We start from the raw sequence: 16,775 nt of genomic DNA on the forward strand, positions 1-16,775 counted from the left end.
TGAACATGCATGGGGGAGATATTATTGAAATCGTTAAATAAATATTGGCTTTTAATTTTTAAAAAATATTAATTTTATTGGTAGTTATAACACCATAATAGTTAAAAACAAAAATATTTTTTTGGAATTTCCCATCATTATTTTATCATTTAACTACATCTATTGATTAAATATGAAAATACGGAAAATACGTAAATTGGTTAAAATGCAAGTTACAGGGGAGTAACACTAATATGATAAGGTCGGGGTGATGAAGTAAATCCTTGCAAGTGATCCATGTTCGGCTTCGGTTGAGCTGTTGGCAAACTAAATTTGTATTTCTGAAGCAGCGCCGTGAGAAACAAGAATGATGTATTTTTTGCTAGAGGTTCGCCAAGACATGCCCTTGGACCTGTAATTTAAATTTATTTATTAATTCATCAAGTGAAGCATTAATGCTATTTAATAGATGTTACCAAGTCCAAACAAGATGAGACGTTCATTTCTTGTACACACTCCATCTTTGATAAATCTCTCGGGTCTGAACACCTCTGGATCTTTCCAATATTCCTCTTCCATGAAAACGGAATACAAGTTCACCAGAACAGCACAGTTCTAAAAACAAAATTAGTGTGAAGAAAAACAATTGTAAATTATATTTTACAGCAGGGATTGTGTATCCAAAAAGCTCAACGTCCTTAGTGGTAAAGTGCGGGGGAGTAAACGGCACCAAATTTGCAACTCTCAAAATTTCCCAAATTGCAGCTTGCACATAGGGAAGGCTAGTTAAAATAGAAACGCATTATTATTTCATTAAAATACATCAAAGCTGTATGCCAAGATAACAACTCGTAAATCTTATTTTCATTTTAATACCTAGGCATGTCCTCTAGTGAGGGAAGTCGGTCAAGACCCACGACTTCGTGAATCTCTTTTCTCATTTTATCTTGAGCTTCAGGGTGCAACATCAAATAAAGGAAGAAATATGCCAAGCTGCTTGCGGTGGTTTCAGTTCCAGCCAAAAATAAATCCATACAAAGAATCACCAGTTGTTGTTCTAAAAAATTAAAGCATAATTTTATAATCAAACAAAGAGCGCTATTAGTTTTGAATAAATTTTACCATGGAAAGTTGAGTTCTCAATATTTTCGTTTTCTTTCATTTCTTTAATAAAAACGTCAATGAAGTCCCTCATAGAATCATCTTGATATGTGGCTTTGTGTTCATCAATGGTTTTCTGAATGAATATTTTCAACATTTCTGCAGACTCCAATTGCCTTTTGTATCCAGCATTGATTATGGGCAAAAAACGGAGAATTGGCATCACCATGATGCCACCAGAAGGGTTTCCATTTCGAAAGAACTCATTGACACTGTGCATCAGTGCTTTAAAGTGCTCGTCATCGTGGCTGTGTCTGACTCCAGCCATTATCGCCCACAGGATGTTGATTACTGACACTGGGAAGAGATCTGCGATTTTGATGCCCTCTGACTTCATGGTGTCTTTAGCGTCAGATATGCGCCGGTTCAAGTTATCCATGAGTGTACTGATTTCTTCATTAATGCATCCTTCCATGCTTTTCTTGCCAAATCCAAAGTCACGCAAGTGACGGAGAGTAAACCGTCGTTGCTCCTTCCAGAGCGGACCATCGCTGAATAGTACACCTTTAAAAGTGAAAATAAATTCACAATTATATTAGCCACTTGAAATTTTCTGACGATGAAGAAAAAACTAACTTGTCTTCGTTGGTTTCAGTTGACTTTTATTGTTTGACATGTTTTTTGGCCCTTGTCATGTGTGGGGGTCCTAGGTCTATACCTGAGAGCCTACGTGTTAGGACCCCCTAATGACATGAAGAGAATAATAAAAGTCTCAATTGAAACCAACGAGGACGAGTCTATTCATCGTCAGGATTACATAACCGCCTTCAAAACATTCAATTTTTCACTTGCCGAGACGCTTGTTGTAAGACCGCTCTCGAAATAGAATAGCGTCAGGCCGATAAGCCAAATCTTCCCTCGATAAAACATTTTTGACAGCCTCGTAGCCATTTACAACAATCGTTGTTCTTGTGGGCCCTAAATAGATGCCGAAAATTGGTCCATATTTCTTTGCAAGATTGCAGGCAGTCACGTGCAAGGGTGTGCTTGCTCTAAGAGATGGTAAACTCCCGAGTATGGGATAGTTAGGCAGAGCTGAAATCCACAATACATTAATTTGCAGGCACTTAAGGAAAAAAAGAATAATACCTGGAGGGAAATTACCACTCTTCCTTGCAGCACCAATATATTGCACGCTTAGAATAACGACAATGAACAGCAAAATTATTTCAATTATCATGTTTGTGTCGCGGATAAACTTTAAAATGAGATAAGGGTTACGTAAGAGACACAGGCGGAGTGAGGTTATTATTTATGCTGCACAGCATAGCATCTTTAATTCGTCAGAAAGTAGAGGGGAGACAAAAATCCTTCATTGGTGCCTGGCGGGTGAGACTAACTGGGATACACGTATGATTTAATAACAGAGATTATGTGGTCATGGGCCCTGGTGGCCCTGAAAAGGAGAAATTTTCTGAAGCAACGCTCTCTATGAAAAAGGATAAAATACTAAATTAAAATGACCTATTTTTAGAACTATGTACTTATCCTCCAGATGAAATACAATATACACGGCTTACATTTTTGTTTCAGACCGAAAGTTTTGAATTTGCAGTTTTATTTTTTTTTATATTTTCAGTCAGACTGTAACATTTCATTCTAATTTATATTGGCGTGACACAAACTTGGTAAGGTCTGGGTGAACTGGTAAAGCCTTGTAAATGGTCCATATTTGGTTTCCGGTGCAGAGATGGTATGCCAAATCTGAACTTTTGAAGAAGAGCGGCTAGGAAAAGAAAAGACGTATTCTTGGCGAGGGGTTCTCCCAGACAAACCCGTGGTCCTGGAAGAAATGTTTAAGAATACTTACATGGAGACAATTTTGGGAGACTATACCTAGTCCAAATAATATCAGACGCTCATTCTTCACACAGACACCATTTTTCATGAAGCGTTCTGGTCTGAAAACTCTAGGATCACCCCAGGAATCTTCCATCATGACAGAATACAAGTTGACCATGACCAAGCAATTCTAAACATTATTTTGTAATTGTAGGAATGAGATTTTTAGAATATGATGGGATTCAATACCCTCGGAACGCTGTAACCAAAGAGTTCGGTTTTCTGCTTAGTGAAGTGAGGAATTGTAAAAGGAATCAAATTCGCCATTCGCAAAACTTCCCACGTTGCAGCTTGGACATAGTGCAGCCTAATAAAAACAATTAGCCAAATGCAAAATAGAAAATGCATTAAATTTACTTAGGCATATCGTCCAAGGAGGGAAGCCTGTCTCGGCCAACCACACGGAAAATCTCCTGCCTCATTTTTTCTTGAACGTCAGGGTATTGCATCAAGTAGAGGAAGAAATAGCCCAAGCTACTGGCTGTCGTTTCAGTCCCAGCCAAAAAAAGATCCATGCACAAAACCACCAACTGTTGTTCTGTGATAAAAAACCTTGCGAATGCAAAATCCGAAAATAGAAGGTGTAAGAAATACCAGTGAACGTTGAATACTCTTCGTTCTGCTGCTCCTTCATTTCCTTGATGAAAACGTCGAGAAAATCTCTCATGTTATCATCCTGGTAAGTAGCTTTATGGTCGTTGATAGATTTTTGAATAAATTCCTGCAGGACTTTGACAGACACCAACTGTCTGTTGTAGGGAGCATTGACGAAAGGAACAAAGCGTAAGATTGGCAGCACCATTATCCCACCAGTAGGATTTCCGTTGCGAAAGAACTCGTTGACATTGTGCATCAGTACCTGGAAGTTTTCGTCTTTGTGGTCGTAACGGACACCGGCCATGATCGCCCAGAGAATGTTGATGACAGAGACTGGGAACAGGTCCTTGATCTGGATTCCCTCAGTTTCCATTTCATCCTTAGAAGCAGCGATTCTTTGGTTCAGGTTGTTTATCAGGGTGTTGATTTCCTCGTGGATGAGGCCTTCCATGCCCTTCTTGCCAAAACCAAAGTCCCGTAGGTGGCGCAAAGTGAAGCGCCGCTGCTCTTTCCACAATGGGCCATCGCTGAAGAGAACACCTTTGAAAAATATCCTTGCGAAATTAAACGTTCTAAAAATTAAGAGGCGTTGCTGCAAAATTGAATTCTTGAAGGTCAATTACCTAATTTCTTGTTGTAAGATCTAGCCCGAATCAAGATACCGTCAGGTCGAAAGGCAAAGTCCTCCCTTGATAAGACATGCTTGACTGCCTCATACCCGTTTATCACAACCGTCTTTGCACTTGGACCCAGAAAGAGTCCAACCACTTGTCCGTACTTTTTTGAAAGTTGGAAAACAGTCTCGTGCAAAGGCGTGTTCTTCCTTAGGGCAAGAAGACTACCAAAGATTGGATAATTTGGAGGTCCTAATTACGTACAAATTATTTCAAGGGGTGTAAGGATTAATGCAATACTCTAAACCTGGAGGGAAATGAGGATGCCGCTTGACTCGGGCGACGTAGAGGATGCTGACGACGGCAACAATTATCAACAGTAAAATTTCTATCATTTTGAATTGCACTCATGTGCTGTTTCCAAATTTAACTATATTAGTACAACAGCTGTGACCACTGTAAAAAGCACAGCTCTGCTAGGGACACAACGCGCAAGAGCGTTGCTCTATCTGAGCGTTGCGGTTTATATGGTTAGGCAATGTTGGTTGAAAATGATAAGAACCCAGAAAATGAGATAATATTGCTATAATTATTTTAAACCTTTGAACAAAAAAATAAGTTTCTTATCAATATTGAGAAATGTTTTATTTGATTAAAATTAACTGGGCCCTTTATGTAAATTCTAAGGTGGCTAGGATGTTTTTTTATCTAAAACTATCAGAAGTATGATTAACAGGAAACTAATCATTAGGCAAACTAGATTTTGCTCTTATTGAAATCTAAACAACTGTTTTTGCACTTATAAACATCAACTTATTTTATTATTCCATATTCACACGCTTATGCTCACTCCTTGTTTTAACATTCAAATGACAGATGCTTTCACTTACCGCATTAAGTAGTTTCAATGCCATGGTACTTGATTCTGATTCTTGATGGAGCCAAGCTTGTAATACTTTGTTGCTCCCCCGACCAGAGTCTGTGAACCACTCACGGCTGCCGCTGCCGAAAGGGGCACGTAGCTGTGTCCTCCGGACTGACCAGTACTGATTGGCGGAAGCTCCGAGTCGGCAGAGGTGTGCGCCGAGCCAGTGTCGTCTCTTAGTACCTCAACGCATCTCCAAACACCAGCATAGTTTGCTGCATCGGTTCGATTAAGCAATTTTCTTAATTAAAACTCGTACTTTACACACCTTTCCAAAGCCGAACGCAGTTGTCGTCTCCTGATGAAGCAAGAATCGTCCCTGTTATGTTCCAAGAGACTCTCCAGACCACACTGTAGTGATCTTCAAACCTAGCTGCGATCTCCACGGAGAATTTAGTCAATCCAGTGGCAGTTTCAGTGCTGTCCCTGAGGTTTTAATCCAAGTTAACATCAGCCTTTAATTACTCTCGATTTTCCTTACTCAAGAGGTCGCAGAATTACTAATTTGACGTCTCTTGATGCTATCGCCAGCAAATGGTAGGATCTGCCAAAGTTGGGGGCAAACGTAATGTCATGCACTGGTTCGGTGACAGCGTTAAGAGATTCAGCTTTTGCCCATCTTCTTGAGTTCTCACTGTATTCATACAGAACAACTTTGGCTGCTCCAATGACCACATTTGAGGTTTGCCCTCCAGCAATAGTTCCCTGAGGAGCCGCGACTTCATCGCTCCCGACAGCAAGAAGAGGAAGGTGTTTGCTGAGAATTAAGTTATTAATCATATAACATTTTCACATGATCATGTTTGGCAATACCTTGAAAAGGAGCAGTTCCACGTGAGACAGCTTATAGGCATTTTAGCTTGGATCTCATACTGCACTGTCCAAGTACTGAGGTTCATAACATCTGGCGCCTCGTAGATTCTAACGACCCCGTCGGAGGAGCTGGTAGCCAACTGAAGCCCTAACTGTCGAGGAGCGAATTTGACGTCGGTGACTGAGGTCCTTGAGTCAACCATGTTAGTGCGGCGGATCCAGTGTGAGCGGGCTGTCTCGCCAGGGCCATCGCCGGCTGGAATTTCCTCCCAGACTGCAGCCGTCCTATCGAAGGAGCATGTGGCGAGGACCTGACCGAACTCAGGATGGGCCCATGTTACTTTCCAAACTGATCCGCTGTGAGCCTTCCAGGACGACGTGCAGTGCCAAGACCCGTGCAAATCAAGATCCCAGACCTATGAGGGCATTACAGTAATTAATTGCACACTAAAAATTACGTAGAATTTTATGTATTTTTAATTTAATGACAAATAAAATATCATACTAGCCTTGACTTGTTGGTCACTAGAGCATGTGGCCATCCTCTGGCCATAATAGTCAAAGGCCACATCGTGAATTAAATCTTTGTGTTCAGTGTCTACCGAGAGAGCCTCAAACATGACTTATCTAATTGCTACCAGGCCGAAAAATAAATCGGATTATCGGCGAACAGTTTGTTTATTTACGACAGGCAAGTCCACAGATTTGAGACGTGAGACCTGCGTGAGACTGCACACACACTGGGGTGGGGGACATTTAAAACAAGGCGCCAAGCGCGGCGCGGCTGAGGATTGTCGCACATCGCCGACATCGCCATCTTTAAAGGTCTTGGTAAACAACTGTGGAGGTTTGACAAGCACACAACACACAGCAGAGCCAGACTGCGAATAATACACAGATGTCAAGACAAAATATTCGCGATAAGTGAAAGTCCTTCTGATGGTCATCAAGCACGGGACGGCATGAGTTGCCTTTGACATGGAGGACGAGGAGGAGGTGATATACGACCTGCCCAGGGGCAGCGAAGCCCCTTCAGAGGACGTCACTAGCGAGGCAGGCTCCGTTTGCGAAGAAGAAAGGGTTCGCAAACTCTTTCAAGCCTGCGACGCCGACGGCGATGGTTACATTGACAGGTGATAATTCATTCACAAGCTTATAAATCGACCTCCGTGATTGTATTAATTATATGTGAATGGTCCTTATTACTATAAATGAGGGACGAGTAATAAAAATCGAAGGGCTGATAAGTGCTTTAAGTTGTAGCATCAAAAAATTATAAAATTTGCACTAAAAATAAAATTACACGTAAAGGTGATCTCTGTTGTCTCCAATAGAACATATAAAGAGTATGTATTTAACAAAAATTTAATTACATATATTTTTTTAACTTCCATGATTGTTGTTTGTACAATAATATGTATAATGCAATAACTAACAAAAACCCAAAAACCATGAGAATAAACTATCCCGACACAACTTGAAAGTTGTTTGGGTGAACACCATTTTTTTTATTGAAAACCAATGTCACTGTTTTTAACTGAACCTGGCTCCTGAAATATCACTACATATACATTTTATTTATTCTAATTTAGCCAATCAATAATAACCACAGAAAAATATTTTTCTAATTATTAAAATAATTTTTCCAGCCATGATTTGATGACTGTTTGTCGAGAGCTGAACCTTGAAGACTCGATTGATGAGTTAATGAGAGAGCTCGGAGCTGATGAATCTGGTCGGATTTCTTACGACGAATTCCTACGTAGACGACTCTCACTTCGTAGCGAAATTGATGCTTTACGGAGGCAAGATAGACGGACAGAAACCCAGCGGCCACCTCAAACAATAATACAGAACAGAGAAATTGATTACATTCAAACTAGCAGCGAAAACAGCATGGGTAAGCTTTACCGAGAACACATTATTTGATATCTGAGAGCATTTCCTAATCCAAAAATTTTTTCTAAGGTGGGGCCTCAGGTGGAAAACACGAGAGATGGGAATTTGATAGCGGAGCCAGAGACCTCAGTCCAGAGCCACATTCCTTACAAAAGTTAGTTGAGGCGGCTGGCGGAAGCTTGATAGCGTCATCCCCATCACACCTATTAGACTTAGCCAACAGAGTGAGTACCATTTAATTTACTCCCTAGCAATTTAGATTCTGAAAATACTTTCACCGGCTTGTAAGGAGACTAATTAAAATTTCGTTTGCAATTAGTTTACAATTTTAATCATTAATTACTCGTCGGTGAGCAGAGTTGATAGACAAAAAATTCCGTGGGAAGAGGTCATTATGATCGATGAGTGGGAGCAGCGCTCGCTTGAGGCTCGTCTTTTATTCATGATACTCTCTCATCCACGTCCGCAGCAACCACTTCTTTCATGCCGCGCGGAGAAACGAGGGTTGGCTGATTCACGCTTGCTGCTGGATGAATGCAGTGAATGAAAATAGCTCGCGGCAGGATCACTTATCTTAAGTGCGTGTTGTTTTGTTTTTGTTATAAAAACAATGCAGCCTGGCACCAGATGTGCGCAGACCACTTTTTCAGCAGCACCCTTGAAATTTTTTCAATTTTCGGTTGCTGATTTAAAACTCGTGATTGAGCAAGAATATTGCCGAAACAAACGTCGTTACAAATGAGGATCTCCAGTTTCTTTTTTGAGAGCACTTGTACATGTGCGTGGAACACGATAATGTAGTGTGGGAAGAGTGCTACGCGAGAAGGCGGCAAGTGTGGTGAAGCAATATCGCCTTTTCTTTCGTGCAAATTACATGTGCAATCATGATCAGGTTGCCTGCTCTCAGACTTAATGATGCCTCGAGTTAGCATTCACCAATGATTTTATGAGATAAACGTAGAGTTGCGCTAAGTCTTGCATATTGAAAGTCAATAATAGAAGAAATATCAAACAAAATTTAAATTGGGATGCACAGAAAAACGATCAATTACAAGGGTAATATATCTCACCGATATGAGCCGCAAATTGCTGATATCTACAAACTTGTCTCAAGTGCTTATTGTTCAGGGAGAGAAACTTGACTTAGAGGCAGTCATTGAGTTAAGGTACGTGGCAGATTGTTCCATGGTTTTCCACCCTTAGGGAAAATGCTTGTTGGCTAAAACAAGAACAATCAATCAGAAGTAGCGATTGTTATATTCTTTGGGAAACGCATCCCTCTAGGGCGTTACAGAGATTGAGTGCTACCTGGCCTTGTATCATCATTTACGAATCACCATTTTGAAATCTAAAAATGGTTTTGGTGTTAAAGTAATTGATGCCCTCAGTTCCGCACCATGAGATATGGTGGCTCTTGTATAAAAAGGTATCATGCGCCATGCTTTTTCATTGAGCCAATATTGAAATAACGAAAATTGAATTGGTGCAAAATGATAAGTAGATATCAGTTTTGGCAAAGAAAACATATTCGGCAATTTGGCGCAGGCAGAAAGAAAAATCTAACCCCTACATTCAAGAAAAACAATCTATGGCAATCCATTTAGCCACTATGAATTCCGAGTCGGCTGTATTGTTCCGCAAAGTAATCAAACGCTTGTGTGATCAATATGAGAACTTGAAAAATTCCTCCATCACGGAGAGAGTAAACTCTTGTCTGCGGAGCAATCCTTTGTCGTCCTTTCTTTTTGTGCATCTCTGGTGCAAAGGAGAGAAAAGCTTTCAAAGTGGAACAAAGCGCCGCCAAAAGGCGATACACCACGCGAGCTGTGAAGTGAAGCAGCATTCGCCACAAAAGCATTTGGCTGAGAATAAGTGCGAAAACAAGTTGCAAAATCGTCCGGGAAGCGGGATGCGCATTCGGCGGGGCGTTCGTGGCACCCACGCATGCGAGGGCGGCCTGCCAAAAGGCGCCGGCTGTGCGCGCTCGCTGGCTGCCAGTGTCACGGGTGCCGCAGGACAAAATGCTGGCCGCCGACGAGAGGCTGCTAAGCAGTTGCCGCTATAAGCGACGCATGTACCTGGCCACCAACTCGCTGCAGGACGCGTCCTTCGGCGAGGAGTGCACCCTGCTGGGCGGCAGCCTGGCCGGCTCCAGGGTGTGTCTGCAGGAGAAACCACTGCTGAGCCAGAGGAACGGTCTTCGCAGGAGCTACGAATGTCTCACTCCGACTGGCAAGTCAGACCTTTTGGTCACCACCGAGGAGGACTCCAAGTGGGCCTCGGTGGCCTCCAGACTGTTCTGCTGCGTCAGCGAAAGGGGCAGAACGTGCAGGTCGGAGGTTAAGATCAAGCGAGAGTCGCGCAGGCTCGACTTCAATGCAGAGGTATGAGATGAGCGGCAAATTTCGGTGTGGTCTGCATGATTTTTATTTAATGGATAATATTGGGGGGAAGATAAATTTTTCAGGCTTTTTCAAAGACGGCCACTGGCATTAATTTAACGACTCTTGTTGAGTCAAAAAATTATTTGATACAACTAAATTCTCTTGTAGTTTGTTCTTATCATTGCTTGTATACGTCCCATGCACAAAGTAATCGCTGCCTCGTGATGAGTAGCAATACGTTCCCATCCTGAAATTACCGCGGTCCAAAAGAAACAGCTACAGCGCCCTTAAGGTGGATTGAGCTGGTGTGCGTGGGGATAATTTTCAATTAAATAAGCATCATCCCCCTAGACGACCCACGTCACAATAAGGTCGACTTGAGGATTTTATTTGACACAATTAAATTCTCTTGTAGTTGTTTTGCTTCATTGCTTGTATACGTCCCATGCTCATATACTCACTGCCTCATGATAAGTAGCAATAATTTATCCAAATCCAGTTTCTCCCTCTGCGTTTATCTTGAAATAAAAAGAGTGGAATGATTCACACAAGAAGAATAATCAACCAGTTTTGTACCGCAATCAAGTTCGTTTCAAAACTGAATATTTTTTCCAAATCGTTTTTGGCAATCTCCCCAACTCAGCCATTTCTGCCTTGCGGATTTTCCGTTGCGTGCCAAGGGGTAGTAGTTGCGGCTGGTATCACATACTCTCCCCCATGGCACTTAATCCATCAATCGTGTGTATGACACAGACACGACTGTCCCCAGATCAAAACGATACCCAGGGTAATTTACTCATTTGAATAATACATTCGATTCAAATAAACAGGATATATGAGAATATATAGTGGCACTAAAGTGTTAGAAAAAACAACATAATTTTCCTGGTCAATTTGCCATGTTTTATCGCTCCGCTGGGGAGGGTTACCACAATTAAACATCCCCTTTTTAATCTGAGTGAAGAGCAAAGACTCAATAACGCCCTTGGAGAACTTTTTACGAGACGACAAACATTTTTGGAGGAGAACAGAGCGTTCCTCGAATCTGCCCGTTTATTAGATTTGGGGCTGGAGTACAAAGGGGGAATTCTTATTACAAGTGATATACATAGGCGTGCTTTTGGACAGGGGCTTTGTCTCGTTACGACCGACTTGTTTATTCAATCGCTGCCGCAGATTCGGGGCGCCGAGGGTTCGATGGTGCGTCGTGGCAATCACTCCGTGATCAAGCAACGAGTCAAAATGTCAAGCAGGCGAATTCGAGCCTAAATACCCGAGAAGGATTCCATAAGCCGATGAGGCTTTTAAACTCTCTCGTATTGTGACATCTGGTTCAGTAAAACACTTAAATGAGATATAGGAGGCGAGAGATGAGGATTTATAGCATCATTACTGAGAGGGAAAAAACGGCGCGCGACCCCTACTTGCTATTAAATTTCGTTGGAATAATTGTGGCCGCATTGCAGTTCTTGGAATCGGATTGAATTATATGGCTTTCCTCTCCATGGCGGAGAGAGCATTTCTCTCGGAAAAGGGTGGGAAAAAGAGGCCAGGCCTAGCAGAAAAAGAAGGATATATATGCCAAAAACTTTACTGCCATCCGCTCAACTCCGTGGCAAATGTCAACGCAAAACCTTGTTGTTCTGCCTTATCAACTTTGGCGAGCAAAAAATCTGCTGTACCCCGCGTGTCCAAGAGCTTATCGCACAACTTTCAAAATGGCAATTTTTCACGCAAAATGCGATAGCTAAAGGGTGCTAAATTTTTATGGCTAACATTATGTTTCAGGAGCTTTTTTGTTTGTTTGCGTCGAGGAATAATCTCCAGCGTGGAGAATAGTTCCATATTTTCGGCAAAAAATTTGGTGTCATCATTATAATAGTAGTCTCGCCCCTCGGGCAGCAGCGAGTTTTCATTTCGCTCCTCTGCGCCCTTCAGTGGCGTTTTCCATTAATAACTGGCGTGAGCCGAATTTTTATGTGTGGATAATCAACTGCCGGCGACAATGTGTCTCGCTGCTGCTGATGAGAGCGGCGCGAACAAGTTAATCAGAGCGACGAAAGAACGCCGAGCTGAGAGCGTCTGCATAAAGAGGCGTTTAGGCGCCGATATCGATTGATACTGGCGCCAAAACGGTGCCCCCCCAAATAAATTTTGACTCCCGCCGCGCATTCCACGCTCCCTTGTGCTAAATCGTTTCCTCCGCTTGCGCCCTCTCCGCCTATGATAAATAGCGCGCGTTTTGAGGGAAGGGGACCAACAAACCGAGTGCTTTTTGTAAAAAAAATCTCCTAGAGATTTCCTGAATTACGCAAAAGTGTTATCAGGCGCCGTGGCGCCAGACTGTGCAACCCTTGCATTGTTCTCTCAAGTGCACTTCTTGCTGAGAGTCGTAAATCATGAAATAAAAATGTCCAAATCATGCAACTCTCGCTCCCTGCTTTTGATTTCCTTTGGACCGGAGGAAGCAGCTCTTTTCACTCGAGCTATTTTTTGTTTCAGCTCCATTTGGCCGCACTCGCTTCTCTCAAGGCGGAGGTGTCTGACGTGACGACTCGGCTTCGAACTGTCACCTCGGAGCGAGATATTCTCGAAAAAACACTCAACAAAATTCAAGTACATTCCCGATATGATATTTCGTTCTATATATTTTTATTTAGTACTAATGACTCAACATAAAGAACCAAATAAAACATAAAGAGATAAAAATAAATTTCCTCGTCGTTTCAGCTTGAGAAAATGCGATTGAACAGGGAGTTCGAGAGTAAACTCGAAGCAGAGTCGCAGCGTTATGAAGAACGAATCACGGAACTCCACTGTGTTATCGCCGAATTGCGTCGGAAATTGGAACATCAACGTGGGCATGCAATTGCGGAAGATGACGAGGAGGAACTCGCAGAAGACGAGGAAATTAGTCAAGATCTCAACTATCAATCAGGTGATAATTTTGAGTTTAATTTATTTTTCATTATGAACTCTTAAAGACATCAGAATTTTATCATTTATTTTCCAAGAATAGCTTTTGTTAAAAATAATAATTTTAAACAGTTCATCAACTTAAACCTAGCGCCATACACAATTATTTAGTGTTTTTAGGGGGGATAAACAAGTAGAAATGGTATTTTAGTTCTTTTTGTAATGTGTAATGAATTTCCACTAGAAACAGAGGACTTTAGTCGAGATGCAGACGCATTGATGGATAAACCAGAAGATTCGCACGCAACAGCGGGAGGCAGTCGCTCTTATACAAGTGCTGACATGGACAACAGGGCTGTCGAGGCGGGTCAGAGCTTGGCTGACCTCACAGAGTGCAAACCGGCGTCGCAGCCTGCCATCACGGATCTGCTTGACGAAATCGCCAACCAAAAGGAGGAGGTTGCCAAGAAGACTGAAGAAGTGGAAAGAGCACACTCTTTGCTTGTTGCTGGTCGAGATGAGAGAGAGAGACTGAGGAAAAAGGTATTCCGGAGGAAGGGTTTCTAATTGATTGCTGAATGCGTTTGTGGCGTTACAGATTAATGAGCTATCAAACACCCTGAAAACTGTGATGTCCACAAGTTCTTCTGTCACAGCACAACAAGAATCGTCCAGTCAAAGTCCCAAGCCGCATGCCTCGCCCATGCATTCTCTCAAAGTAATGTCAATTTTATTTCTAGTTCCTCAAATGTTAAACTATTGATTTTTCGTAGGGATCATCTCCAGCCACGGGCAGTCCAGTGGGTGGCACCTTGCAATCTGTGTCCAAAGAAGAAACAGCCGTCACAAAAATAGCAGAGCGGGTAAGACTTAGGAGAGTGGTGAGCAACGAAGGGCAGTTGTCTGCAAGTGACCTGAATAAAATTGAAGTTGGTTCTTCTATTTTCCATCAATTTTTTTGTCTAAGCTTAAATCTATGACAGTCATGGAGCACACCAGTGGCAGAGCAGCTTGCCCTTTTGCATAGTATTAATGGCGAGTCGAGCGTGCAAGAGTTGTTGTGTCGCTACTTGGCCATTCCAAACAAAGCACCATCATGCACAGAGTCAGCCGCAGCTGAAGAGGTATATAATTGGTTCTGTTGTATTTACCTATGAGCATATAGGTTTTTACATTTTTAAATTAGATTAGTTTGATTAAACTTTAATTTTAAAGCATTCGCAAAGAATGAAACCAGAATTCTTTTTTTATTTTTTTATTCAAGGAAATAAATTTACAAATATTTTGAGACACAAAGAGAAATTCTTAAAGCATGTTTCATATTATTATGTATAACTCTAATGTTACATTCCTAAAGCTCGAGTCATGCCCTTCACAGTATTGTTTAAGTATCAGCACTTTTTCTTACCTCCTTCCAATCAGATCAAATAACCCATTTTATACAAGGATAATTTCCAGGGATTTGAGGAGGAACGAATCATGGCTCAAGTAGCCAACCTGCAGCAGCTCCTTCCACTCCGTGAATTTGAACTAGAAATTGACAGACTGAGAGCAAAATCAGAACACCTACGTGCACAGTGCGATGTTTACTCAATGGCCCTCAACGAATCCAGAGTTTTGTCAGAGAGACTGACCCTGCTCTGTGGTTAGTATGAACAAATATTACTATTCAGGAGCTAAATTCATCAATCAGGAAAGTACGAATCAAATTGCACCGCTCTCTGGCTGGCGCTTGAACATAGTGATACTGCAATCGAGGCCTATGACGTTCTTCTGGCTCTATTGGAAAGCGAACTCGCAGCTTTAGTTGCCACCTGCTTGGCTGCAGGCATTCCAGCCGCAAGCAACTGTCCCGCCGTCAACCTGGCCGGTGACCCTGACAATCCTGGACTTGCTCTCGCCAGGGCAGGTGACCTGCGGATGACAGCAGAGGGTGTGGCCTGTCTGCTCCTCTCTCGGCTGGACAGAAACGTCGAAAGTGCCAATGGAGACCTGTCTGGAAAGCACCATACGTTAGTTTTCATTTATGATTCCTTGTTAGTTTCCAAGTTACAACATATTTCTAATGCAGGGAGGTGAGGCTTTGGCGACAGGGGGAGGAGTTGAGGTTGCGGAGTCATATCAGCAGGTTGAAGGGGGACAGGGCTAAAGTGAGGTCAACGGTACAATTTGGCTTGGAGAGTCCACACGTTGATCCGCCCAAACAACGCAATCCTGCAAGCGTAGCTGAAGCTAGGAAAATGGATTTGGAAATGGCCGTCCTCATGCAGGCAAGCATAATAATTCAGTTGTTTTGAATCTAAGTTGGATAGAATTAATCTTTGTTTGTATTAAATGACCAAAATCTATTGGACTATGTTAGTAATGTAAAAAAACTGAGTGGTTGATTTTACAGAATTAAATTTTAGCAATCTCTATTCCCACCAACTATATCATAGTTTGACTCTATTTTAAGACTGTAATTTAAATAATAAAAATTTCTCAGGAACTGATGGCTCTAAGGGAGGAAAAAGCTGAATTACGTGCCAAGTGCCACATATTTGAGAGGGAGAAAGTGGCAATGGAGCTGCGTCTGAATGGTCAGGAAGCGCACAGACAGGCGCAAGTGGCAGCCCTTCACAGTTTACAGCAGCAGCTGAAGGATTCAGAAAACAGACTATCAGGGTCCATACAAGTGAGGTTTTAACCACATCAGAACTTTCATTCTCTAATACAGTCTGACTTCCAGGATATTGATGACAGTCACAACAAAGAGCTTTTGGATGCACTGGCGCGCGAGGCTAGACTGAAAGAAAGACTGCAAGAGCTGATGAACTCGTTGGAGACGGTTTCGCGGTCTGCTGATATTAGACAGCAACAATCAAATGAGATGATCAACGAAATGAAAAGGGCCAACAGCTCGCTGACGCAAATGCTTGACAAATGCAAAAGAAAGTACCAGGCCAGAATTAGGAAAATGGAACATCAATCTGAGGTTGCCGTCGACAGACATTCTAATCAAGTAAATGTGCATAATATTCCTGGGTTTTAGTTTTCTAATAATGTGCTGCCATATAGGTTCGAATGCTGAAACAGAGGATTGCTGTTCTTGAGTCTGAATTAGCAGCAGATATGTCGAGTCCAACACCGAACGAGACTTCTTTGTAAGTCTCCAGAATAAGCGACAGCGCTTCAAAGCTTAGAAGAAAAAACTTTTTGATCACTATTTATATTGATAAACGCACACAAATTTCAATTTTGAACTGAACCCAGTGACTTATTTTGGAAAATAAATTCAAAGCTTCCCATTTTTGAGAGGCAGTTGCAGCCTATAATAATTAAGACTTTGGAGATCTTTTTATAATTTGTTTACAAGTGCCATCCTAACGTAAATTTTGTAAAATACTTGTAAAAATATTGATTTTGTGTGCGCATAATGGTCTCGTACCATCAGTTATTTTAATGTGCAATTTCTCCAATATCTTGTGAAAACATGAATTGAAAAAAAAGGAAAATTGTGATACCCGTTTGATTGGCATTCAAAATGCTATGTTTAATGATCAGTCCTTTCCTAACTCTATGATAGTTTAGGTCAGTCTAAAACTAATCATAAATTTAATTAAATTGATTTTACCTGCTATTGAATAAAATATAAACAAAAGAAAT

At 41.8% G+C, this 16,775-nt stretch overlaps 3 protein-coding genes across 4 annotated transcripts; 1 reads left to right on the plus strand and 2 right to left on the minus strand.

The window, feature by feature from the left end:
* Nucleotides 1-54: 54 nt before the first annotated feature.
* Nucleotides 55-4,696, minus strand: LOC135947516 (uncharacterized). The gene is made up of 14 exons (XM_065496486.1): nt 4,501-4,696; nt 4,203-4,445; nt 3,577-4,119; nt 3,340-3,520; nt 3,172-3,289; nt 2,977-3,112; nt 2,747-2,923; nt 2,230-2,388; nt 1,933-2,175; nt 1,102-1,644; nt 856-1,036; nt 644-761; nt 456-594; nt 55-391 (listed from the first exon to the last, which is right to left on the minus strand). Exons 1-14 carry the CDS (start codon nt 4,586-4,588, stop codon nt 213-215), a joined length of 3,048 nt encoding a protein of 1,015 aa, XP_065352558.1. The 5' UTR covers nt 4,589-4,696; the 3' UTR covers nt 55-212.
* A 287-nt stretch (nt 4,697-4,983) lies between these two features.
* On the minus strand, nt 4,984-6,653 carry Nup44A (nuclear pore complex protein Nup44A). Of its 2 annotated transcripts, none has more exons than XM_065476408.1 (5): nt 6,441-6,653; nt 5,932-6,347; nt 5,600-5,875; nt 5,387-5,544; nt 4,984-5,333 (listed from the first exon to the last, which is right to left on the minus strand). In XM_065476408.1, exons 1-5 carry the CDS (start codon nt 6,549-6,551, stop codon nt 5,098-5,100), a joined length of 1,197 nt encoding a protein of 398 aa, XP_065332480.1. In that variant the 5' UTR covers nt 6,552-6,653; the 3' UTR covers nt 4,984-5,097. The 2 variants fall into 2 exon arrangements, with proteins under 2 accessions (XP_065332480.1, XP_065332481.1); XM_065476409.1 differs by having other exon boundaries at nt 6,437-6,651.
* Nucleotides 6,654-6,748: 95 nt separating this feature from the next.
* Nucleotides 6,749-16,774, plus strand: LOC135934552 (colorectal mutant cancer protein). Its single transcript, XM_065476396.1, has 15 exons — nt 6,749-7,064; nt 7,581-7,831; nt 7,900-8,054; nt 12,717-12,830; nt 12,945-13,152; nt 13,375-13,673; nt 13,729-13,848; nt 13,904-14,059; nt 14,114-14,254; nt 14,589-14,775; nt 14,824-15,142; nt 15,202-15,400; nt 15,616-15,804; nt 15,859-16,131; nt 16,188-16,774. Exons 1-15 carry the CDS (start codon nt 6,910-6,912, stop codon nt 16,275-16,277), a joined length of 2,856 nt encoding a protein of 951 aa, XP_065332468.1. The 5' UTR covers nt 6,749-6,909; the 3' UTR covers nt 16,278-16,774.
* Nucleotide 16,775: the final 1 nt, after the last annotated feature.

The sequence above is a fragment of the Cloeon dipterum genome, chromosome 1 (assembly GCF_949628265.1).
Source record: "Cloeon dipterum chromosome 1, ieCloDipt1.1, whole genome shotgun sequence".
Taxonomy (NCBI): Eukaryota; Metazoa; Arthropoda; class Insecta; order Ephemeroptera; family Baetidae; genus Cloeon; species Cloeon dipterum.

Bases quoted from the DNA above. Each gene is read 5' to 3' on its own strand.
- LOC135934552 (XM_065476396.1), top strand. From the start codon at position 6,910: ATGGAGGACGAGGAGGAGGTGATATACGACCTGCCCAGGGGCAGCGAA. The intron at 13,849-13,903 runs GTAATGTCAATT...GATTTTTCGTAG, and splicing joins CGCCCATGCATTCTCTCAAA to GGATCATCTCCAGCCACGGG. The intron at 14,255-14,588 runs GTATATAATTGG...GATAATTTCCAG, and splicing joins AGTCAGCCGCAGCTGAAGAG to GGATTTGAGGAGGAACGAAT.
- Nup44A (XM_065476408.1), bottom strand. From the start codon at position 6,551: ATGTTTGAGGCTCTCTCGGTAGACACTGAACACAAAGATTTAATTCAC. The intron at 6,348-6,440 runs GCTAGTATGATA...ATGCCCTCATAG, and splicing joins CTAGTGACCAACAAGTCAAG to GTCTGGGATCTTGATTTGCA. The intron at 5,876-5,931 runs GTATTGCCAAAC...CTTAATTCTCAG, and splicing joins TGGAACTGCTCCTTTTCAAG to CAAACACCTTCCTCTTCTTG.
- LOC135947516 (XM_065496486.1), bottom strand. From the start codon at position 4,588: ATGATAGAAATTTTACTGTTGATAATTGTTGCCGTCGTCAGCATCCTC. The intron at 2,924-2,976 runs GTATAGTCTCCC...CATTTCTTCCAG, and splicing joins TCTGATATTATTTGGACTAG to GACCACGGGTTTGTCTGGGA. The intron at 1,037-1,101 runs GTAAAATTTATT...TTAATTTTTTAG, and splicing joins TGAGAACTCAACTTTCCATG to AACAACAACTGGTGATTCTT.